This window comes from Thamnophis sirtalis, unplaced genomic scaffold, assembly GCF_051295495.1.
Source record: "Thamnophis sirtalis isolate CommonGarterSnake01/CBP01778 unplaced genomic scaffold, rThaSir2_p1.2 scaffold_5, whole genome shotgun sequence".
NCBI classification, from domain to species: domain Eukaryota; kingdom Metazoa; phylum Chordata; class Lepidosauria; order Squamata; family Natricidae; genus Thamnophis; species Thamnophis sirtalis.
The window spans coordinates 107,256,350-107,280,859 of record NW_028261385.1 but is presented as its reverse complement, the minus strand read 5'-3'; the positions used below and the strand labels follow the sequence as shown (position 1 = coordinate 107,280,859).

At 39.9% G+C, this 24,510-nt stretch overlaps 2 protein-coding genes across 2 annotated transcripts in view; both read right to left on the bottom strand.

Moving 5' to 3' along the window:
- Positions 1 to 405: 405 nt before the first annotated feature.
- The window catches only part of MAN1A2 (mannosidase alpha class 1A member 2), a 64,029-nt gene continuing 39,924 nt past the window's right edge, over positions 406 to 24,510 (bottom strand). The window contains exons 9-13 of the mRNA XM_087716466.1: positions 22,357 to 22,472; positions 12,547 to 12,766; positions 9,446 to 9,618; positions 7,788 to 7,903; positions 406 to 6,766 (exon numbers count right to left, since the gene is read on the bottom strand). Of these exons, the coding sequence (XP_087572592.1) occupies positions 6,634 to 6,766; positions 7,788 to 7,903; positions 9,446 to 9,618; positions 12,547 to 12,766; positions 22,357 to 22,472 (758 nt within the window). The 3' untranslated portion in view covers positions 406 to 6,633. The remainder of the gene's footprint in view (positions 6,767 to 7,787; positions 7,904 to 9,445; positions 9,619 to 12,546; positions 12,767 to 22,356; positions 22,473 to 24,510) is intronic.
- Positions 16,379 to 18,322, bottom strand: LOC148045533 (uncharacterized). The gene is given in 2 exon segments (XM_087715142.1): positions 16,379 to 17,411; positions 17,413 to 18,322. Coding segments are annotated over 2 exon segments (645 nt in total). The 5' UTR covers positions 17,875 to 18,322; the 3' UTR covers positions 16,379 to 17,228.

Genomic DNA, 24,510 nt, shown 5'->3' with positions numbered 1-24,510 from the left:
TTTGTCTCAAGAATGAGCCAGGTTGTATAGATTGTTGCTGAATGTCCAATGCACAATATTAAAAAATATTTGCACTAAAGAATAGGGGAGCCTTTTATCTGTTGTGTTGTCCTGTGTTTGAATATGAGAAACAACTGGGCAAGATATTCAAAAGTATATTGAGTACATATTAGAGTGTTTAATTGCAATATTTAAAAATAATATATGGGGGTCTTTGTTGTCTTAAAAGGATTGCATCCAACACATAACTTGTAAACAGGTCAAAATTGTTCATCTGCAGATATTACAAGCATCATGCTTTTGTTAAAAATGTAACCACCTATGCTCTCAGGAGATGAGTCAAGTTTAAAAAAGAAATATTCTGGCTACATTCTTCCTTTTTCTGTTACTGTAAATATTTTAAAAAAACACCAATTTTAAAAGGAAAGACAGAAGGATTTTATTTCAGTCAAATGGTGAAGAAAATGTTTACCAGCTTGCAAGTCTACTCATCCTTACCTGGGAATAAGCTCAACTGAAGTGACATGATGCTCTTAGTCTTTCAGAAACAGAATCTTTAATATTCTACATTAAAATGCTCAATTAAAAAGTATTAAAATTCATTGTGATCTGGGGGATGCTACTGAAAATTAAAGGCTGCTCATCAGTTCTTACAAAGGTAGTAATCCTAAATGCAGTAGACTTGTTTCCAAGCAAAACTATATAGGATTGACTTCTAAATTTTTATTCATATTAGAACATTCAACACTCAGGGAATTGCACTGTGAAAACTACCAGAGACCCAAGGCCACAATGAATATACTTTCCAACGTGGTCAAATCACACATTCAACTGCCAGTCATTAATAATTTCATGCAGAAAAAAAACTAGGCTCTATATGTACCAGTAAATCAGACTATATGAACCAGCAGTAAATCAGCTGGCAATGGCGCATGTGGCCACAGAGAAGAATCTGCATATCACCTCTGGCACGTGTGCCATAGATTCGCCATCACAGGCATAGGGCCTTGTTTCTGTTAACATTTTTTCTTTCTGAAAACAAAAAAATTACATCCTATACTTAACAATTTAGAGAAATTAGACTGCAGCAAATATATCAATGCACCGTAAATTATTTCAAGTATATTATTCTCATTTTATATATGGCCTCAACTGTTAACTGTTGCTAATAATTTTATATTTTTACCTTATTGACAAATATAATCTATATATTAATTAATTTCTTTAATTTCTTGACTTCTAATTTCTGAAACAGTGTGAGAAATGAGTCCACCATCGCCAGAGTCAATGCAACGGTAGCTATGAACAATACAAACTCTATTTAGTAAAAAAATATAAAAAAATGGACTCTCAATATTGGGCCAGTTCTCTGAATGAAACCTGACCAGGACTGAGTATCGAGGAACAATTATGAACAATTATGTCTGGTGACCTGAACTCTCTATTTCTGTTACTGCATGTGAAGATGGCATCAGCCTTTTTCACAACTGAATGGCACATCTGGCTCATGTTTAATTTATGATCGCCTAAATTCCTTTTATACTCTCTATTGCCCCTCCAAGTTTCCTCCATCCTATATTTGAGCCTTACATTTGTCCTATCTTGATGCAGAACTTTGTATTTCTGCTTATTAAATTCCATCCTGTTCATTTAATTTGTGGAATTTTCTTTCATCTAAAATATTATTGATCTCACCCAGCTTTCTGCCACTTGAAAACTGATCAATGTTATTCATCAAAATGTTGAACTGTGGAGGCCCAGCACAGACCCCATTGGCATGCTACTTAATACTTCCTCTAAGCTGAAATGAAGCCAATAAGCACTCTTCAGTGCAGTCATTCAGCCAACTGTGAATACATATAACTCTAGTATCAAATAGCATTATATTTACTTTGAAAGAGATCAGAATATAAAATTAAATTTATGGCAGTGTATTATGCTTCACATTTAGGTGAAGAAATAGACCTAAGTGGGTCAGTAACTCAAATTACATTAAAGGGGGAAAAAAGTATCAATGAGGTTGAATTATTCAACCTTTCTCCATGGTATATACATTTATTTTTGGATATTTGCAGACATACAACATGTGATTTCTTTCCTCCTGTTTTTTTAGTATTCTTCTGAACACAACAAAAGAGGAAAATAATAAGATAGTATTTCTCCATAATTCTGATTTTAAAAAAAACCAGATGGGAATAGAATAATCAGAACAAAGCTCAACTTCCTAGCAATTATAGAAAATAGGAAGTTAATTTTAATCTTTTTTCTACAATGGAACAAAAGTATTTTTAAATAAATGCCAATTAAATTAAATAATTCTTAGAAATTGAGGTGTCATCCCACTTCTGTTTTTCAGAACATAGCCATAAAATTATAAGTAAATTGAAGGGCCATTAACCACATTCTTAAATCACTTTGAACTCTTCTGTTTATGAATAATTGAATTATTCACCTGTACTGTTAATCTCTATCACCTCCAAATTCTTCAAGTTTATTTAGCCCAGTAGTAATCTTCTGACGGAATATATATTGTGACAGATGTTGGAATGCTGCGGAAAATAGCAATTTTCTCTTCCAGCCAACCCACATTCTGCTTATACAGTACTCCATTATGTCACAAGCTCAGTTTTCTTTTCTCGTTGTCTGCTCTGCTCATGGAATGAAGAAACACATGCCATAACTAAACATAAACAAACAAATGTAGTGTCTACCTGGTGAGCCCCTAGGCACCAGCCCCTGCCCTGGAGTTGCCATTTCTTTATTACTGCTTCTGCCCATTCACTGGCGCTCTCTTTTAGACCCAATCCACAATGGCCCATTTTTCTTCATTCATTGCCCTGTCAGGTAGAGGGCAGTGGAATTGGGAAAAGCAACCAGGGACTGCAGCAGAGCCCCTTGTACTGGAACTTGACAGAAGATTCCCTGAATAACTGTGGGTCTTGAAAATGGCCAGCAATGCCAATCCTGAGTAGATGTACAAGTCTTTTTGGCTTTGCCCAAAAGGATGGTGATATCCATGACACTGACAATTTGGAGAACTTTTAATTTTGGATGTGGTGGATGAATGCTTAGTTACAGTTTTCAGTTTGGATCTTTTTTCCTCTTCCTTGCACAGTGTTTGCACCTGAACACAATGATTAATTATCTAAGCCAAGGGTGTCAAACTCGTGGCACACATGCGTCACGTGCTGGCCCTGCCCCTGCCCGGTTTAGCAAAGGGGGGAAAAGTCTCGATACATCACATGATGCTGCTGTGATGACCCAAGTTTGACACCCCTGATCTAAGCAAAAAGACACCTTGAAGTGTTCAAATTATCTTTCCGGGATTTCTTTCTGACAATGACTTAATTATACTGCATATATCTTGAAATCAAATCAACAAACCTGATTGAACAAGGGATGGATATACCAGGCTCCTAGAATTAACCAAGGTAGGGAAAGCATGCAGACGATGGCTTCTAGAATTCTTTTCAACCTTGAAACTCTGCCTCACTGGGAAGGGGAAGAGGGGTCTTAGAATGGAGGAGTTAACTACATTTCAAACAACTAGCCAACTGCCTCTTCAAAAATGGGGGATTTTTTCCTTGAATTTCTCTCTTCCCAGCCCAACCAGATTTGCCCATTTTTAATCAATGTTTCTATTCTCCCCCAACACCAAATTTGCTTCCATTCTGTTTGGAGTTATTGTTCTGTTCTGTTTTCGGAGAGTTATCCTGTTGAGGGAAGCCCAAGACCCTTCACAGAATTTCTGTCACACATTTGTTTGGGTTGGAAAGAATAATCCATAATGCTTGCGGAAGATGGCTATTTACTTATAATTAAAGAACAATTTGTCTCCAAGGATGCAGATTGAACTAGGAATTTGTGACCTTTCCTGCCAATGAAGGCAGACTATGAACAATAATCCATTTTTTGGCTTCCTGTCTTTTCTTTGGGCAATTTCTTTAAAAAGAGAGAGAAAATGTGTCTGCTTCTTGAATAACATTGTGGTTATTTTGTTATCAAGAACCATAATATCTTGCAGTTTTGCTTATTAGTTTCTAAGCCTTTTTAGATTTAAAACACTTCAGAAAAAAGTGTTAAATCTTAACACAGAATATAGAAATGTAATAAATTTACAATTCTCCTTCAATAACCCAGAAAAGATAACATTTATGTTTTAACTGCATGTTTTAAAATCACTGCATTCTTGCACATTAATAACCAGCAAGGGAAGGAGAAAGGAAGCAACATAAAAACTGGTACAATAAATGCAGGGTGGTCTGTAAAAACAACTTTGGACGTAAAACATGGAAAGACTGACTGATCATCAGAATAATATTGGGCCTGTTAATGATGCTATTATGCAACGAGGTTTAAGAACTCTGTGTAATAATGCTTAAGACAATATTGCACTACTTGCAGCATATAGTTCTATCTAAAGTGGAAAAAAGAAATATTTAGTTTATATTTAAAGGAAATAAAAAATAGTAATGTAATATTTCAAACACAATTATCCAATCCTATTATGTTTTATCCATTATTTCCATTCATAAAATATAGTTGGGACATTTTGATTTAATTTCAAGCAAATTTCATTCCATGAGAGTTGAGAACTTTTAGTCATTAATGGCCACATTACTTTTCAGCAGATAAGTATTTTTGATATCATGTATAAATTTGTCTCAGATTTCATTAAAATACTATGGTCTTATATGGATAAATATAAGTAACATCAGTTTCCATCTTACAATTCAATTCAAGACTCAGTAGTACTAAAATTTATTTCAAATTCTACAACCCTGTAATACTTTCAAACTGCACGTGACCTTGGTTTAAAAACTTATTTTAGAATACTGATTTTGAGAAGAGGAAAAGGAGGGAGGAGCCTGGATATGAACATGTGAACGATAACTATGGAGAACAGTAAAATTAATGCCAGAATCCAAGACAGTTGAATTTCAGTGCCCTGATATCTGGAATTCAACTTCATGTTCATTGCAATTGACCCACAAAGACTCCAATACTGTTTTAAATTAATCCCTACAACTAGGTGGGCCAGAACAATGTAGAATATGGATTTCACAATGGAATGCGACACAATTTGGGCTGGGCAGATTCCCAGACTCACCTGCACCACTCTTGCAGTAAACAGTGCTCACTGAAACCATCAATCTTCTCACTGGGACTGCAATATGTAACATGCATTAAATTATCTTTCTCAATAATTGAATTGTTATATCCTTAAAGATATGGCAAAATGCCAATAGGAAAACTTGGTCAACAAAGGCTACTCCAGCCAGCCTTTTAAATTTCATTATTTTTAAAAAGGAATCATACCAACAACAATAATAATAAAGATGTGTTATCTGTATTCATCAGGAATTTTGATTCCAATATACATAAATAATATTCACATATTTTATATATCCTGCCAGAAAAAAATTATGCTCAAGTCTTTTTCTTTAACAGAAGTGGGGAGCTCTTTGAAACATCCATTTTTAAGTTTTGAAAAAGCTATTTTTATCCCAAAGTGTTGTCTGTGATATCTACCATAGTAGTGACAAAAATGTATTGCAAAATAAATTTTACTTTCAAATTCATTTTGATGTGTTCTGTGTTGCCTTGCGTGATATTGTTTCTAGATACTTGAAGGTCAAACAACCAGATTTCAGATTTTCAAAGACAGATAGGTGTGAAGGCTGAAAAACTCCTCTGCAAACTCCAGCTTTTACAAAAAAATCCCTAAAGAAGCACCATTATACCCAGGTGAGTCTTAATCACAGGAATTAAAATTGGTAAAGAATGTCTCTTTACAGGATTATTCTACACTTTTTGAATACTGTACAAATAAAAAGAGTGAGATCCTTGGGAAACTCCAGGATTCATAGACAAATGTTAGTTATTGCAACTTAGTTGAAAGAAATCTTGGCCAAATGATAAACATCACTGGGCAATTTTGTCATGATGTATGCAAAAAACAACTCTGCACTGAATGAAGATTTCCATATCCTAAAGTGACAGATTGAAAGAAGTTGCCTTTTCCTAATCCATTTACTCATGAACAGCAACAAATGGTCGATCCACAGCATTGTTGATAATAAAAAGAGGCAAGGGTCTCAGAGGCACTGGGAATGGTTGCCAGTCTGAACAGACTGAAGAAGATGTTTAGAAATTTCAAAATAGCAGTCAAAGAACTTGAAATCTGGGTGCTATTAGTGAACTTTTGTTGCCTTGCATTGCTTTGCTCATGCCACCAAGTTGGGGGAAGGGGGGGGAAGCAAATGACAAACTACCAGGAATCCGCATTATTTGGGTAGGACAATGTTTACTACAACGGTCAATCTCAATAGTTGCAGCTGTTCCTGTGGCTGGGATATTAATTCAGCCTTTCAATCCTTCAAAATCATGCGCCACTTTTTCTGTTGCAAATATACAAGGTCTTTTTCTGCCATATACTGCACAAATTGTTTTGGTCATATAAAATGGAATTTTTGAATTATCTACATGCGGAAGAGTGCAGTACTTCTCTCATCATTCTGAAGGTCTTATTTAAACACACTAAGTCTTTTCTCAAGCCTGAAATCTCAAGTGGTCCATGTAAACAAGACACAGCTAATGTAGATTGTTCTGTCCTTTTTCCTGGAATAGTTTTTATCGATATGCATTATTTCCTGAAAGTGTTGTATTGGCTAGATGTAAAACTGGCAGGGGGTGAGCTTCTGTGTTAAAAACCCAGTGATCCAAAGGTAAGAGATCATCATTGGAGAAGAGCAGATATAAATACCTATAAAGTAAGAGAAACAAGATCTGTCACTATACAAGATACACAAAAGTTACCATTGAGACTACATCGAAGACTGCATGACCTGAGGGTCTGCTTGTGCAACAGGACTATTTTCTGTTTGCCTTCACTATCTCCCTCTATCAGCCATCTGAGAAGAGAGGAGACATATGTGCAGGGGGCCAAATCAAGAAAATTCTGTTGATGGCATCAGGACACATTCCACTGTTGACTGCTCAAACCCATTAACTACAGAGTATAAAATAATGCATATCGTCTAATTAGATACAAGTATTATAATTAAAATTTTCCCTTTGAATAAGATGCCTTATCACTCATGTATTGTAAGTGTACTAAATTTAGCACTAATTGCTACTGATGAAGATTTAAAGCATTTCTAATAGTACAGTAAGTTCTAAACAATCATGATCCACACTACCAAAAAGGCTCTTCATTTATAATGAACATCTACAATCTGTCAATGAGATCCCATTCTTGTGTCACAGTTTGTAAACTCTTTGTTGGTGGAGCCAAGCTTTTTCTTCAATTCTCCTGTTCTGCAACATACTAAAATCCACATAACGTGTCAAGAATTTCTAAATTCTGCACACTTGCACAATTTCCCCTTCACCCTCTTGGGGCACAATTGCAATATCTGTGTATTCACTATAGTCCTTTAGGCAATTTCAATGTGTGATAATATGAGATAGAGTCACAGAAATTACAGAGGATAAAGGGCATCCTTGTGTAAGTGTTACAGAATAGATTATAATTCCTTTTAGTTGGGAAGGAGAAAAAGTAAAAAATAAAAAGGAGACTGTAGACATATGCATTGGCAACCTGGTGGGATAAAATCTCCAGCAGTGATAATATCCAACAGTTTATTGCCATTTAATGCAGCCATGTGTTTATTATGTATTTTATAAAATATTCTATTTTCTATAATATTTATGTTAATGTGTAACTGCTGAATATTTCTTCTAAGAACCTCAATTTCCAAGATTGCTGAAACAAATCTACTTACTTTAGAGTTTCAGCAAGAAAGAAGCTTTGCTGTACATCATCATATGTAGGAGCTGAGGAGTAGACATCCTTGACCCCGGAAAATCCACCACTCACTCGGCAGTACTTATCAATGGCCTTTAAGTGGAACAAACAGAATGAATGCTTTATTAGCCAGAAATTCAAAATTCGATGTAGTTGACACAGATTCAAATAATATAGATATTATATACTTAGAAATGAAAGGAGGGTAATAGTATAATTTACAATGGTTGAGATATCTTGTAATCGTGATCACAATTTGTAATCTTTGCAGCTAAAAGCAGCCAATTGGGGGAGCCAGATTTGCTTAACAATCTTGTGATACACTCAACAACCATGCTTAATGTTCAGTCACTTAATGTTGGTGATAAATATGGAAATATGGTCATAAAATATGGAATATGGTCACGTGATGACTTGTTTTACTATTGTATCACTTAAGCAACCAAAATTCATAAGCTACCTGTGTCTGTAAAGCAGTAGCATCCTGAACACAAGTTTCAAATTTTGTACAGGGCTATTTTTGTATTTCAGATTTGTATGATTGAATCTTTAGATGAGACAACTAATAACTCTAGAAATAAATTAAATAAAATAATTTTTACTATTTGTCCAGCAACAGAATAACTCTCTGAAAACAGAACAGAACTGAGATTAAATTTTGTATGTAGGGAGAAGGATGAAAATGAGAAAAATCTGAAAATAGCCAAATCCAGGTATGAGAAAAATAATCCAAGAAAAAAAAAATCCCCCAATGCATGCCCTGGAATGTTGACTACGCTTTCATTCCCAGTCTCCTCCCTCTTTCATTGGTAGGCCCAGAGCAGAGCTATTATAAAAGAGGTTGTAATTGGGGGGAAATCCAGGTGTTATGCCCTGCTTCCTTCCCTGATTATTTTGTATTTTTCAAAATGTCTTGAAGCATTTCACTTCCAAAATTATTAGACTGAAGATTAGCTGGAATTTAAAACAGCCCTTTTATAAACAGAGAAGCTTCTTCAATAATAAGATCCAAAGTCCCTCTATTACAGTGTTTCTCAACCATGGTAACTTGAAGAGATGTGGATTTCAACTCCCAAAATTTCCCAGCCAGCATGTTCTGTTAGAATGCATTGAGGTTATCTCAATATTCCTTTCTAGAAAGTTTCAAAATACATGCAAACTCTTTTTCTACAAAGCAGCCTCTATTTGGCACACTACTTCTGATTGTGAGGGAAATTTGATACTGGCTGTCCTTCTTGGAAAAGACTTGAAGCACTCTTTTCTTGTGGTGCAGCTGCTAAGTTACATCGTGAAAAACCTCCATGAAAAAAAATCTAATTTTTAATTAGATTTTCATTTCAATGCTTATTTTATGATTGAATGCATTATTGTAAGGCAGAGTTTAAATATTTTTTTAAAATCTAAATAAAAATATTCTGTAGGCAATATTAGAAACTGGAAATTGAAGTCTTTTTCCCCTATATTCTCAGTCATCAGATTTTTTTTAAAGCCTTTTTTCCTTAGGTCTCCACAAGCAAAGAAGGAACCATCTGGGGGAAAAAATGAGCATCACATTTTCAATTTCTTACTATGCACAATATGAAGGTTGGCAGGTAAACTGTGAGAGGTTTTTTTAGAAGGCTAGTTAATACTTACCTGTGCTGCCTCCCAGCCCCACTGTCTGTATTTAGGATCATGTGTGAATCGCCACATATACCAGTACGTCTCAATCACCTCCGGTCTTAATATGTAGTATTTTTCATTTTGCCGTACTGCTACTGCCTCTAAACCTCCATCAAATTTGAAAGCTTCAGGCCCCAGTTTTAAAGCTGCAAAGGAAAATGAAGAAAATTAATGCAGCAACTTCTTATATAACTTCTAAGTTCAACAATTCTACTGTAAAAGAAACATTAATATATGTTTTAATGGTCCCAGAAATAGTTATGATGGTTCTTATGAATCTAATCAGGTCTGTAACAGCTTGATAAAAATCTAAATTCATTTCACAATTTTAAGCATATGTATGTTTGTAGAATATCTAAGAAGTATTTAACATACTCTAAGATTCATATCTTAGGGAATAATAAGTGAACACAGAACTCACTGCTGTTTTATATTTATATATTGTCTATTTGCTGGCCACAACCTTGAAAAAAATTGGCACTATGTAAAAAAAAGCTATTACGTCTACATAACTTTTATGGAGAAGTGAGCAGCACATTAGTTATTCCCAAAATATATCAGTTTCACTATATGAAACTCCTTTCAAACTCTGAAATTTGGGCCCACTAAGTGGAGCCCTAAATATCCCCCTCTTCTCTCCTAAAAAAGCAAAATCTTACCTTAGCAGTCTGGTTTGGAGAGGCCAACCTCATTTTTCTCACCTTCTCTGCACAGAATGTAACTGCTAAAGGAGATACTGCAACTTCTCCTTTTTGAAATCTTGGGAAGTGAAATACAGGTTCCACTGTCTCTCTTCATTAGCATATTTTCCTGGCAATTTCATGATTTAACTCCCACAAGGAGATGTCACAGTATCAAAGCTAGCAACAATCTTTTCACCTTTGAAAGAGCTAGGGGGGGTTGGGAATGAGGGCAAAGGCCAGGAAGCTAGGTAGATCCTTACTATTGCTTACTATCATATTGTTGGGGCAATGTCTACTATCTCATCCTAAAGTCAGGCTTTTGCTCCTGGTGAAATTGTGGATTTAACAACACATCCTGGGGGCCTGTTGTTTTAATGATAGTTAAAACGATCATTTAGTTTTACTGACAGAGACAGACAAGACAGTCATAGTGAACCTGTTGGACAAAAATAGCTATGTGCCACCTTGGTCAAACACACCCCATCCATTCCACAGGCAAAACCATCTCAATTAATTCAACTACAAACCTTACGATCAAAGCCCATTATTACTATAAATATCACTACTTTCAGCATACCTTTTGATTACTATACTGCATATTATACTGTCAATTATACTCCCTCTGATCTATGCAACTTGCCCTGTGTGTTCTTTAAAATGACCCAGTATGGATTTGAACCCAGAACTTTCTTCCAACAAAATTTTCCAGTTCCTTTTGAACTATAGGCTTTTCTGCTTACCCAAATAGCTTCTGTAGGAAACAGAACACCTACACGAAATAGTAATGCAACTCCATCATTCATTTTTGATGCAAGATGTAAGATACAGCTTACATATTTTTACTTTTATCTAACCTGACAAATCCATTTTATTTTCAGATGGAGCAGAAAATAAGTCTTTTATGGTTAATTAAATATCATCTACATTTATGTAAGATTTTTGTGCAAATAAATTTGTTAAATTTATGTCAAAATATTTTTTGAAAAATATAAGTCATATATAGATTATATGTATCCTAATGCAAATAAAAACATTGTCAGAAAATTTATCTTACTTTATCTTACCTTCAGAAAGCTTATCTTGCAAAAGACATCTCCCCCTCCAAAAAAGGGAAGTTGGATGATATCTCTAGTGTTTATTAAGAGATTACTTGGTCACAGAGTTTGAGTTTGCTACTAAGCTGTGTAAAATGGTACTTCATTGCAAAGCCTATATGTTGGGCTACTGCAGTAAGCAAACAGATTACTAAGATTTACACTCTATTTTCTTCCTGTGTGAGGCTGTGAAAAACAGGCAGAAGATGAGTTCAGTGAATGCAAGAAGACGCAGCATGACCTAGGGCCGAGATGATGAACCTATGGCATTCGTGCCACAGGTGGCACGCGGAGCCATTTGTCAGGGCACTTGAGGTCAGTGATGGCGAACCTTTTTTGGCTCACGTGCCAAAAGAGGGGGGAGCGGAACTTTAGTGTTTTTGGGGGGTCATTTTTCACCCTCCCCAGGTTCCAGAGGCTTTATAGGAGCCCAGGGAGGTGAAAACAGCCCCCTGCCCCCCCCCCCCCCAAGGCACTCTGGAGGCTTCAGGAGCTTCCCTGAAGCCTCTGGAGTGCAAAAAACTAGCAATACGGGCAAACCGGAAGTTCGGGAATGGACTTCCGGTTTGCTCGTAGGGTCTTTTTTCGTCCTCTGGAGCCTTCAGGGAAGCCTCCTGAAGGCTTTGGAGGACTAAAACCGGCCCTATAAGCAAACCAGAAGTCCGTTCCCAAACCTCCGGTTTGCCCAAAGGGCCATTTTTTTGCGCTCCGGAGGGAAGCTCCTGAAGCCGACAGAGGGCTTCGGGGGAGGGAGGAGGCTGTTTTCGCCCTTGCCAGGCTCCTCTAAAGCCTCTGGAGCCTGGGAAGAGCGAAAAAAGCATGCAAAAAAATGGGTGGCAGCACCTGTCATGCGCGCATGCACGATGGGGGATCGTGCATTGCATTATGGGTGTGGCACACCCGCACACGACTCCCCCCTGCGCTCCCCACTCTTTTGGCAGGTGAGCCAAAAAAGGTTCACCATCACTGACCTAGGGAAATGATCTGAAATTAATAGGAAGAAATTTCCTACTATTCTGACTTCTCCTGTTACATGGAATTATTGCTGGTTAAACTCACAGCATCTGTTAGCGTTCTCACAGTTAGTTGAAAAGAGAAATGGTGCCAGGTTTTATGATGGGTTGTGCGGGATGAGAATTATATTCAATACATCCAGCAACATATTCTTTATTTAAACAAAAATATCTGATTTAGGAGCAAGCCTCCTCTTCACAGAATTCAATTGTACCTTATAGCAACTGCAAAGGCAAGTCTCAGGAAAACAAATTTAAAACTTAAGAGAGGCAAGGATACTTACTTGTCCTGTCATAGGATTCATGACATGTATGTGCAATTTCTGCTCCAAGTTGTAGGTAATGTCCAGCCTTCTCATCTCGGGAACCATCAGCTCCAAGGGCAAACATGCCCCCAGCAAAGCATGTGAGATGCCCCATCTTTCTCTCAAGGTGCCCATTTTTCCATTCCCCAATAAAAGTTAGGCCCCCATTCGACTTTCTGATAAGATGCTTCTCTATGGCCTGCAGTGGAATACATAAGTTTAATTACCATGACAGGTCAAAACATTTTTTCATTCTCTCTTAATATTTCTCCTCCAAGACACTAGATCTCATGAAATTACAGAACAGAACAAGAACTGTATAGTTACTCTATTTCCCTCCACCCCTCCATTAAAAGAGATGTGGGGAAAGAAAAAGAAAATGTAAACCACTTTCAATAGCAATATAACAGTAGACTCATGTACCGCTTCATAGGCCTTTCAGGCCTCTCTAAGCGGTTTACAGAGAGTCAGCATATTGCCCCCAACAATCTGGGTCCTCATTTTACCCACCTCGGAAGGATGGAAGGCTGAGTCAACCCTGAGCCGGTGAGATTTGAACCGCTGAACTGCTGATCTAGCAGTAGCCTGCAGTGCTGCATTTAACCACTGCGCCACCTTGGCTTCACAGAAGAGTTAAGCACTGAGCTCCTTTTATACTTTCCACATGGAAAAGTGATGACCACTATTTAGGAAATGTTACCCTTATTCCTCCATTCCTTGCTTCACTTTTTCTATTAGTGACATTTTTGAAGCAAGTGTGTGAGCACTGTGCGTTTAAGGTCAATTGGAAACAGCTTTTCTTTATGTCATTAAGAACTAAGATGGCAACAGATTGAATAATTCACTTAGATCAGGCAGTTCATACCTTGGCCTAATTTCCCTAGTTCCCTGAATCTTTGTTTTGCCAAAGACAAACTTTTGTACCATTAGTGGATTCTTATGCAATTAAAGTGAACCTCAGTTGTATTATAGCACTTTAGTCAATGGCCAAAGAGAAATCTGGTTGTTTCCATTTTTCCTCAAATTTCTGAAAAGGCATGTGTTTTGTATCAATTTAGCAAGACTCCTGGCTTTCTCACATTGTTAATAAAAGCACAAATTACTATCAAACTGTCTTTTCTTCCTTGGATATGACCAAACATTCTATAAAATAAACATTGACACATTTTTCTGTTATTAGGTCCCTTGAGTAAGTGAGAAGAGAAAGCAAACAAGAGATTTTGATTTACACAAAGAAACAAACACAAAGAGTACCTCCCCTTGACTTCATTAACTGAAAAGATCATGGGTAGACATAAATTTTGTAGGTTTGTTTACTGTTTGTTGGAAGAACCTCCATGATACCTCTGCTAGCCAAGCTAGACTTCAATCTCAATCACTCCTGATCCTCCAGCAACCTCAAAATAAAGATACAATGTAGCCACTTAAACTTTTCCACCCACATTGACACTTGGGCTGCAATTGATTAAGCATGGCCCTTCAGAAAAATCATTGGCAAAATAATCATGAAACAAAATCCCCTCAAGATAAAAGAAATATTTTATTACAACATACTCCTCAGGGATCAGACCCCTAACCTAAAACTCTAATGTCACACCCCTCATAAAATTCCACACCAAAAAGATCAGCACACCCACATGGGCAAGAGACTTTGCTCTCTGGGCATCCCTACATCACGAACACCTCACTTTGTACATCTAATGCACAATCAGTCATTATTACTATAAATACTACTATTCTCTGTGTTCTGATCTTGGGCTACCTTCATCAGCTGATTTATACATTGACTTTGCTATCAAATAAACTCCCTCCACCTCACATAGGCATCCTGTGCTCATTTACCTGGCCACAGAACAGAGCAGATTTTCTTCTAACACGTTCACCTCAGCAACATGGAAATCATCCAAACTGCTCTTTTAATTTGGATGAGGAACTATCATATCTTCATTTTCTTCCTAAAGATTACAGGGATATGTGTGCAAATGAAGACCAACTGCCTTCTTGGAAGATAAAGTAAAGGAGGTACAAACCCATTGTTCTTAATTATGGAAGATGTGGAATTCTCAGAATGGACTCATATATGAGAATAGTGAACCGAACTAAAAAGACTTTCAGAATTTAAAAGAAAGTCCTGAGAGCAAGTGATTTCTGCAGGCAATCTCTTGTTTGCCTAAGCAAAGTCCCTCCATTAGACCCAGAGCACAGAGACTGGAGAGGAAGAGATTTCAAGAAAGTAAACTGTTTGGTCTTATACACATCAAAGCAATGAGATCACAATAGCTGTGGGGAAAGTTCAGGCAAAGGAGCAGCTGTCTGTAGTTATTCTCTTTATTCTTTTGCATTATATGTGATGTATATGCACATTTCAGGTTATATGTGATTATACATTATATATTACATTATATGTGATGTATATGCACATTTGGGTTTCAGGAATTTTCACATGAATCCAGGTAAGAATGTTCAGATAAAACTACAAAGAAGGGAAAGCAATAAAGTTTTTATTGTAGAAGTAAATTATAGACTATGAAGCCAGATAGAAGATCTAGATGTGGAACCACATTGAAAAACTTTCAGGGATAAGAGCTACAGTAATGATGGGAATCTTTCATTGCTTGGACATCTGATGGATGGATAGCCAAGACAGTAAGGCCTCAAACATTACTCAATGATCTTACTGCCTGCTTGTTCCAAAGTGCAGAAGATGAAAACAAAAACAAAAAAAAAAATGGCTCTCTGGAGCTGATCTTAAAAGAGAACAGCGAGCTGGTTGAACAGGTAAATGGAGTGAGAACCATGGGAAGAAGTAATCACATTATCTTGGAGTTCAAGAACTGCAGAAAGGTTTTTGATTAAGAGTTAAAACTGACAAGTAGAGAAAACAGTTAATGATTAAGGAGGTATATCAGCTAAAGCTCTCACACCCACTATCAATAAAGAAAAATACATTTGCTCAGTGATATACACAGATCATGCAGATTTTCATACCTCACTTTCAAGGAGAAAAATTACTTGTTAGAGGATAAAAATGTTATTACTTCAAGAAAGTATATTATGTAAGGATGACAGAGACAACGATATGGGAGTCAACTTATATAAGAAGAATCTAAATAAGGCTTGCTTCATATCAGAAAAAAAGAACATAGCAGATTAAAGCCACCATTAAAAGACAAAAGAAATAAATCTGAACAGTTTCATAAAAACAAACAAGATCAATAAACATTGGAAGAATTAAATAAATTGAAACATCATTTAGATTTAGTGGAAACAGAAGAACTCCAAAAGAAGACAAAGTGTACCAAACAAAATTATTTTCAAAATAAAAGTAAACCAGGGAAGCATATCAAATTAGGAAAAAGAAAGTAAAAAGGAAGATAACAGCAATAAATATATTAAATAAATATAATAAGCTAATAGATATATGGTCAGAAATAACAGCAGAACTTGCAAATTTTAGGAACAAGTCGTTTAGAGGAGAGAGAGGGAGAGAGAAAATTCGGATCTTAAAAATTTACTTAAAATAAGAAATTTTAAGCAAATTACTAACAATTCAAGATATGAAAAAACAATAAGAAAATTAAAATTAATAAAGCTCTGTATGGTAAATAATTAAAATAACTAGCAGAACTACTGCTAAAGGCAATGAATAAAATTGAAATAACAAAAACAATTTCAAAGACTTGGGAAAGGGCATTGGTACTTACCTGATACACCTCTACTAATAGAGTGGAGATAGCATCCACTTATGGGTTAACCCTGTCCGTTCTCCTATTGGACTGAGTCTGATTAATAATTAATTAGCCACCTATATAACCTGTCTGTGAGTGACTCCACTCAGCTTTGCGACGAAGAACAAATACACAGACTCCACGTGTTATCCAACCTTCAAGTTTAGTAAACCATGTAAGGCAAAAAACAACAAGAAATATCACAAGCACAAATAAGGCAACGAACCACAACTCAGGTTCCCAGGTAAGCACAGAAAAACAGTCTCCATACCGTGTGGGGCTGGATGCTATCTCCATTCTATTAGAAGAGGCGCATCAGGTAAGTACCAACGCCCTTTCTCAATAGAGCTGGAGATAGCATTCACTTATGGGACATACCCAAGCTAGTCTACGTAGGGAGGGAAGAGACTGTTGGGCTACCTGTTGTTATGGAATGCTTGCAGAACCCTGCAGCCAAAGGCAGCATCCGCCGAAGCGAATTTGTCCAGTTTATAATTCTGAACAAAGGGCGAGGGGGTCACCCATGCCGCCGCCCTGCAAATCTCCCCCAGGGAGGCCTGGGTATTTCACACTGCAGAAGTGGCCGAGCTCCTGGTGGAATGGTCCGTAATCCCCTATGGGACCGGCACTCCGTTGGAGAAATAGGCCCTGGCGATACATTTCCTAACCCATCTGCCTATGGTAGTGATCGAAACCCTCTGTCACAGGGAAGAAGTCTGGAAAGAAACAAAGAGACGTTCCATCTTTCTCAAATCCGATGTCCTCCAAATATAGGTTGGAAGGGCCCGCCGGACATCCAGCTTGTGCCACTGCTCCTCTAAGGGTCTTGAAGGTGAGGGACAAAAATCAGGTAATACAATTTCCTGTGTCCGATGGAACCACAAATTGACCTTAGGTTGGAATGATGGGTCAAGACTGAGGACCACCCTATCATCATAAAAGGTACACAAACCTTAGTGCCTGGAGCTCTGATATCCTCCATGCAGATGTGATGGCAATTAAGAAAGCGACCTTTAGGGAAAGGAACTGTAGAGAAATAGCACCTATAGGCTCAAACGGGTCTTTCGTGAGGGAGGTGAGGACCAGAGACAAGTCCCATGTGGGATATTTGTGTACGTATAGGTGGCCTTAAATTAGAAGCCCCTTTCAAAAATCTCCTAACCGCCGGGTGTCGAGATAACGATTGGCCCCCTCCCCAGGACAGCATAGTTGACAAGGCCGCTACCTGTCGTCTAAGGGTATTGGGCGATAAACCCTTTTCCAGCCCATCCTGGAGGAACTCCAGGACTTGAGGAACCGAGGCCGAAACCGATGTTATCCTATTAGAACACCATTCACAAAACACCCGCCAGGTAGCGTTATAAATATGATCCGTGGAGGGTCGCCTGGACGCCTGTATAGTGTCTATAACCCTAGCGGAGAACCTGTCCAGTCTCAGACCTTCCCGCTCAAGTGCCAGGTGGTTAGCTAGAGCCACTGAGGGTACGAGTGCTCCAGCGACCCCTGGCTGAGGGACGCCTGGTCTGGTGGAATTCTCCAGGGCCTCTCCACGGACAATGTCTGAAGGTTCGCAAACCATGGCCGATGTGGCCAATGTGGGGCAATTAGTATGACCTCCACCCTGGACATAATGATCTTGTGTACGACCCTGGGTAACAGTGGAAGTGAAGGGAAGGTGTACGGCAGTCCCCGAGGCCAGAGCCAGCGGAGAGCATCCGTCCCTTCTGCCCCTGTCGCAGAGAACCTCATGAGGAACTGTGGTAGCTGGGCATTGGCTGGAGAGGTGAAGAGATCCATGACCGGAACCCCGAACTGTCGCATAATTGCCTGGAAGAGAGGAGGATATAATCTCCACTCCACCTGATCCAGGGTAGAGTGGCTGAGCCAGTCTGCTCTCACATTGTCAACCCCTGAAATGTGTTCAGCTACGAGGGACAGGAGGTGAACCTCAGCCCAGCGACCCAGCTCTTCCGCCTCTCCCATCAGTTGTCTCAACCAGGTGCCCCCCTGCCTGTTGACATGGGCCTTGGCTGTAATGTTATCAGTCAGAATCTGCACATGGCTCCCCTTGACCATGTCTATGAAGTGGAGGAGGCCCAGCCTGATGGCCCTAAGCTTGAGGAGATTAATACTCAAGGCACTTTCCTCCTCTGACCACTTGCCCTGAGCCACATGCATGTCGAGGTGGGCGCCCCAACCCGTGAGATTCGCATCAATGGTGATTGTGATCCTGTCCTCCAACCTGAAATGACACCCTCTACTAATCGCAGGAGACGCCCACCAATGTAAGGAGTGGCGTACCTCGCTAGGCAAGATGATTCTAACCAGGGAAGTGCTCCTCTGCACCTTCTGGAAGGGCAGTAGGAGCCATTGCAATTCCCTGGTGTGTAGTCTGGCCCAAGGGACAATTGTGATGGCCGAAACCATCTTCCCCAGCAACCTAGACAAGGTAGCTAGTGAAACCTTGCTCCCCTTGTCCACCTGGGAGATTAACTGTCAGAGACTGTCCTGTCTCTCCTCAGAAAGGAACACCTGAGTTGCTTCTGTGTCGAACCAGGCCTCCAAGTGTAAAATGTGAGTGGTAGGAACCAGGTGACTCTTGGCCCTGTTGATGGAAAACCCATGGGATTGGAGGGCATGAACCGTGGTGTCTAGGTCCACCACGGCCCTATCTCAAGAGCGGGACAATATCAAGATGCCATCTAAATAGGACATAATCCTGATGGGCACTGTCCTTAAATGAGCCGTCAGGGCAACCAATACCTTAGTGAAAGCCTGAGGGGCAGATGAGAGGCCAAAGGGCAAGCCCTTGTATTGATGGCAGTTATTGTAGCAGAAACGGAGGAAACAACGGTGGTCTGGACGTATAGATATATGCAAATATGCCTTTGTCAAGTCGATAGAGGTGAGGTAGTCACCCTGTCTTATTCCTTCTAATATTGACTGCAAGGAGTGCATTTTAAACGTCGGTATATCAAGTATTTATTAAGACACTTCAAATCCAAAATAGCCCTCCAACCCCCTGAGGACTTGTGGATAACAATCAACACAGACTAGAAACCCTGAAAACGCTGGTCAGCCGGCACCGGTTGAATGCTTTAAGGCCGAGCTCATTAAGAACTGTCGTTGCCTATTCCCTGAGACTGGGGACCTAATGAAAAAACGTGGAGAGAACAAAAGGAACTCAAGGGCCAAACCCGTCTTAACTGTAGTGATGACCCTATTGTCGGAAGTGGTAGCCTCCCACATTTCCATGAAATGAATCAACCGGCCGCCAATGGGGAACCGACCTCCAGATGGCTCAGGGCCTATGGTAGAATCGGTTCCCCCGCCCCAAAAGGGCCGCTTGGACTGATTGCCCCGTTGTTGGTGGTACGGTTGCTTGCTGTCTCTAGCGTTGCCCAAAGTTATCCTGCTGCCTAAAGGTGGATGGGCTATAATCCAGGTTCCTAAAGGATCCCCCGTAATCTAGTTGTCCAGCCCCTTGCCGCCTGGGAATTGGCCCCGGGCGATACGGCCCCTTCTTGTAATTGGTGGGCAAGACCTTACACTTATCTTTTCCCTCTACCAGGAGGTGTCTGAGGGAATCCCCGAATAGGTCCCCCTTTTGTATGGCTCTGGAGCCGGGCCTGATGTCGGACTAGTCCATTGTCTCTGGATGGTGTCCATAAACAATTGGGGAGCAGGGATGGCATCCATCTCCAATTTTTGCTCCGTAAACAATGTGTTGGTTGATTTGGTGCCTCCAGAGGTTGAGGGAGTCCCCCCATATTAGCTGCAGCAATTGCCTTAGTTAGCAAAGGCTTGAATAGGGCCGGTGGGAAGAGGCCCAAGGCCACCGGCTTGTCTGGGTTATTCCCCTCTTCTTCAGATAAGCCGTCCTCCCTGATCTCCCCTTCCTCCGAGGCAGGAGAACAAGAGCGCTCTGGGTGCTGAGGTGACTGGTTTGCCCCATGTTGGGCTCGAGGTCATTGTGTGCGCGAACCTGGAAGGCCGGTGGAGGTGGTGCACGTTGCTGCAACCCAGCCGCAATCCTGTTTAATGGCCTCTGCAATGAAGGACTGGTAATCCAGAGGCATGGCTGGGGTCAGGAACTCATGACAGAGGCCTGCAGCCATGGGCGTAAATGTGGCCTCCACATGCCTGCTAGGTGGGCGAGGTTACATAGGGGGTTGCAGCATAGATTGCCCCCAGATCCCTGAGGTATTAATAGACAGCATTGGACTGAATGGACCAGGCCCAGAATCCAACTGTGAAGGAGAGCTGCTGCATGAGATGGTAGAGGGGGAAGAGGCTTGAGGCCCAGCCTTGGCCTAGAGGTTGGCCTCCTTGTCTGCCGATTTGGAGGCCTTCCTAGATTTGGAGCCCTTGCTGGAGGATTTAGAGTTCTTAGAGCCCTTATCATTTGGCTTATTTGCACTGCCACTTAGAGATAATGCAGGCAAGGTCGGGGGATCGGAGCCCCCAGCCACTGACAGCAAGCCTCCCTAAATGCTTCCTTCCATGCCAGGATGGCCTGAAGCTGTGTTGTCTGTCATCGGAGGGGCCGTTAGCACTCAAAATGGTGGCCGCGCCAAAATATTATCCAAAATGGCACTTGCGCCAATTTTCTCCCTCTCCAAATGGCCGCTGGTGCTCTCTGGGCTTCTGATGGCTCCCTCAGGCCCGTACAGACACCCATGCCTAGAATCACCATCTGAGGGCCTCGTCAAGTTTGAAGCAGGCTATGAGGTGTCATATTACAAAGGCGTGCCTGTTCCGCTCTCCCTAGCCTAGAGAGATCAGGCGAACGCTGGCAAGGAGGCCCCCAGCCTCGCAGGCACACTGCTGAAGAGGCTGGACACAGCAGGTGAGGGGGTGCTGTCCCAGCGATCGTAACGCGCAATGGAGGGGCTGGCTTTTCAGCGCGCAATCAATTCACCCGCCCCTTGCTTCCAGTTCCAGGCTGGAAGAAAGTCTTAATGAGCTTCTCTCCAATAGTTTAAGGCTTTCCTGATCTCCAGCCCACTCTTCGTTGAGTACTCACTTTTAAACAATTTTTTTTAAAGAAAGATCTTATCAATACTGGATAACACGACTGTCCAGAGTGGACTGAGTCAAAAACCTGGGTGGAGTCACTCACAGAGACGGGTTATATAAGTGGCTAATTAATTATTAAGGTGGCTAATTAATTATTAATCAGACTCAGTCCAATAGGAGAACGGACAGGGTTAACCCATAAGTGGATGCTATCTACAGCTCTATTGAGAAGAAACGTATTTAATATTAATACACAAAGAAGGGAATGATCAGAAGAAATGTCAGTAATATAGACCAATTTTTTTACTACTGAAAATTCAGTAACTACTCCACTAGCTGAACGTATGAGGAAGTACATTTGATAAATTATACATACAGATTATGTTTCAAAATGGGAAAGATAACAGATTTATCACAAGTATACTATAATTTATCAAAATTAAGAAAAATATCAGTATTTATAATGTGGAAAAAGCCTTTGATAATTTGGAATGATTTTTTTTAATTAAATGTCTTAAACAAACTGAATTCCAGAGAAGAATTAAAAACTTGGATGAAAAGTACATATAAAAGGCAAACAGCAGTGAATGGATTGCTGTTTATAAAATTCTCCAATTAGCAACAACTCAAGGCAAAGATGTCTACTCCCCCCATTTGCTCAGAAGGTTTATTATAAAATCTGATAAATAGATAACTGGAATAAAATTTGAGAAGAGAAATAAAATGTGAAATATTATGCAGTTGTCATAGTACTAACAATCACATCAATCACAAAACTCCATGAGGTAAAACTCAGTTAACAACTGTCTCACTTTGCAACAGAAATTTTAGGGTTCAATTGTGGTTGCAAATTACCTGTACTTCTTTATTTATATTTATATTTATTTCTTCTGCTCATGGTGTATTCAATCCCCAAACAACATGTTCAAGTAAGAGAACAGGATGAGCTAAGTTCAGGATGCATTTTTGTTTTCATTCTGATTCTTAAAAAATACAACCAGTAATTGCTTGGAGAAAGGGGGAATTAATGCATTATAATCACCTCAATAGCATCATCATACATTTTCCTTGCTTCTGTGTCCATTTTATCTGACATCAACCAAGCTTTCAACAAGTATTCATAAAAACTGTCTCCCAAACCACCCATGGATGTGTGATCTGCAAGAGAAAGAGGCAGAGAGTATGTATAAATATAAAACTGTAAATATGAAAGATTACTGTGATTTGCAACTACAAAATCAATAAGCCTAGATTCAAAAAGCCAATGTTTTAGAAATATTTTCACATTTCATCTAGCAAAGTAAGGAATGAAGCTCTCCTTATGTTATAGCTAGACAAACTCTTATACCTGATTCATTGGTATTACCTTACCAGGTTCCTTAATGTCTCCAACAGACATTAAGAGCTTCTAATATATTTGAAAATTTATTTAAAATTCAGAGAGCTATATGTGCTTTGAAATAGTTTAGGTTGAACCATATGGCACAGTCAAACATCAGAAGTTGGCCACAATTAAGGCTTTGTATTTTGTCACAAAAATGTACTTTGGATTTATTCTGTAGGTTAGCCCATTTGAGATATTTTAGTTCAAAAGGTTTTACCCAGTGATGCATTGTTTTCCCCAAATTAAGGATTACAGGCAGAAGAGTTTTAGCAATATATAGATTTACCTGGAAAGTATTTGCTTAAGTGTTATAGGATTTCCCAGGTTTTCAATAAAATGAACAGAAACTACATAGTCAGGATTGTGTAACTGTATAAAATTCAACTCACATAGAGAATAACTTTTAATAACCCACCATTCTGAGCAAATTTTTAAGTCAAATAATCAAATAGTTGATTTGAATTAAAGGTGCCTTCCTTGGAGCTAGCTAAGCACCGTCTGAGCAACAAGTCGAAAGTCACTCAGGAAGTTTCCATGGATGTGAATCTAAGTTTTTCCTAGTTGTGTTAATCACTACCGCATGCTGGCTATCAGTTGGAAATAGAAAGTTGTTACAACACCATATTAGTAAAAAGATGTGCTCCACTGGTATCTGAATGGTCAACGAAAACAAAATAAAACATTTAATTAAAACAATTTACAGAGCATTCGATAATGGAAAATAAGTTTACTGGAAATTGAATGTTTGAACAGGGACGTGCAGTCAGGGGAGGCAGGGCCTCACCACTTTCATCATGAAAAAGAAAAAGAAATGTAAAAGGAAAAAGGCGGAGATAGTTGCTGCCAGAATCACAGTGGATGACTCTGCTTAGTGCTTAACTGCAGGAGGAGGCGGGAGAACCACATGCCCCCTTTACTCTATCTTTATGATCACTTGAGCAGAGTTAAGCAAGGGTTAAAAGGCGAAAAATTCCTTATGCAAAGGAGGCACGTGGTTCTCTCGCCTCCTCCTGCTCTGGCAGCAGCAGCTTTTGCCTTTTTCTTTTTACATTTTTTACATTTTCATCATGGCAGACAAGAGGAGAGTTGAAATCCTCTGTGACACAGCTGGAAAAGGTATGTGGGTCCTGTGGGTCCTGGGTCGGAGGGAGGGGGGAGGAATTCAAAATTATTGTAATTTGTAAGTAATTTTATTGTGAGTAATTTGTGCGTGTGTGCGCGCGCACGTGTGTTTGTTTCTTCACTTCATTCAAACAAACTCACTCTCAATTTGAGAGAGACTTTGTTTGAGAAGCGAGGGAAGGGGGAGAGGCAGGGAGGACAGCTTGTTTGAGAAGAGAGGGGCAGCCCGCCAGCAGAGGCGGGTTTTTTCTCCGCCTCTGCTGACGGACTGGCGCTTTCTTTCTTTTGCCTGCTGTGCCCCCCTTCCCTTTCTCCTCTCCCCCCCACCGGGAGCCCCGTCCTGCTCTCCTCTCCCTTTCCTCCTCCTCCTCTCCCCTTTCTTCACTGGCTGCCACCTCGCCCCCCGCCTCCTCTGTCCCCGCCATTGTGTCCGACAGAGGCGTCTCGCGTCTATGGTGCACATAAACACGAGGTGCCTCTGTCGGGGACAGCGGCGGGGAAGCTGCTTCTCGCCGCTGCGTTCCGCCGCCTCACCCCCCGCCTCATCCGTCCCCGCCGCTGTGTCCGACAGAGGCGTCTCACGTCTATGGCAGACATAAACGCAAGATGCCTCTGTTGGGGACAGCGGCAGGGACTCTGCTTCTCGCCTCCGCCACACTCTTGCCTCACCAACTGTAAACTTCACCGCAT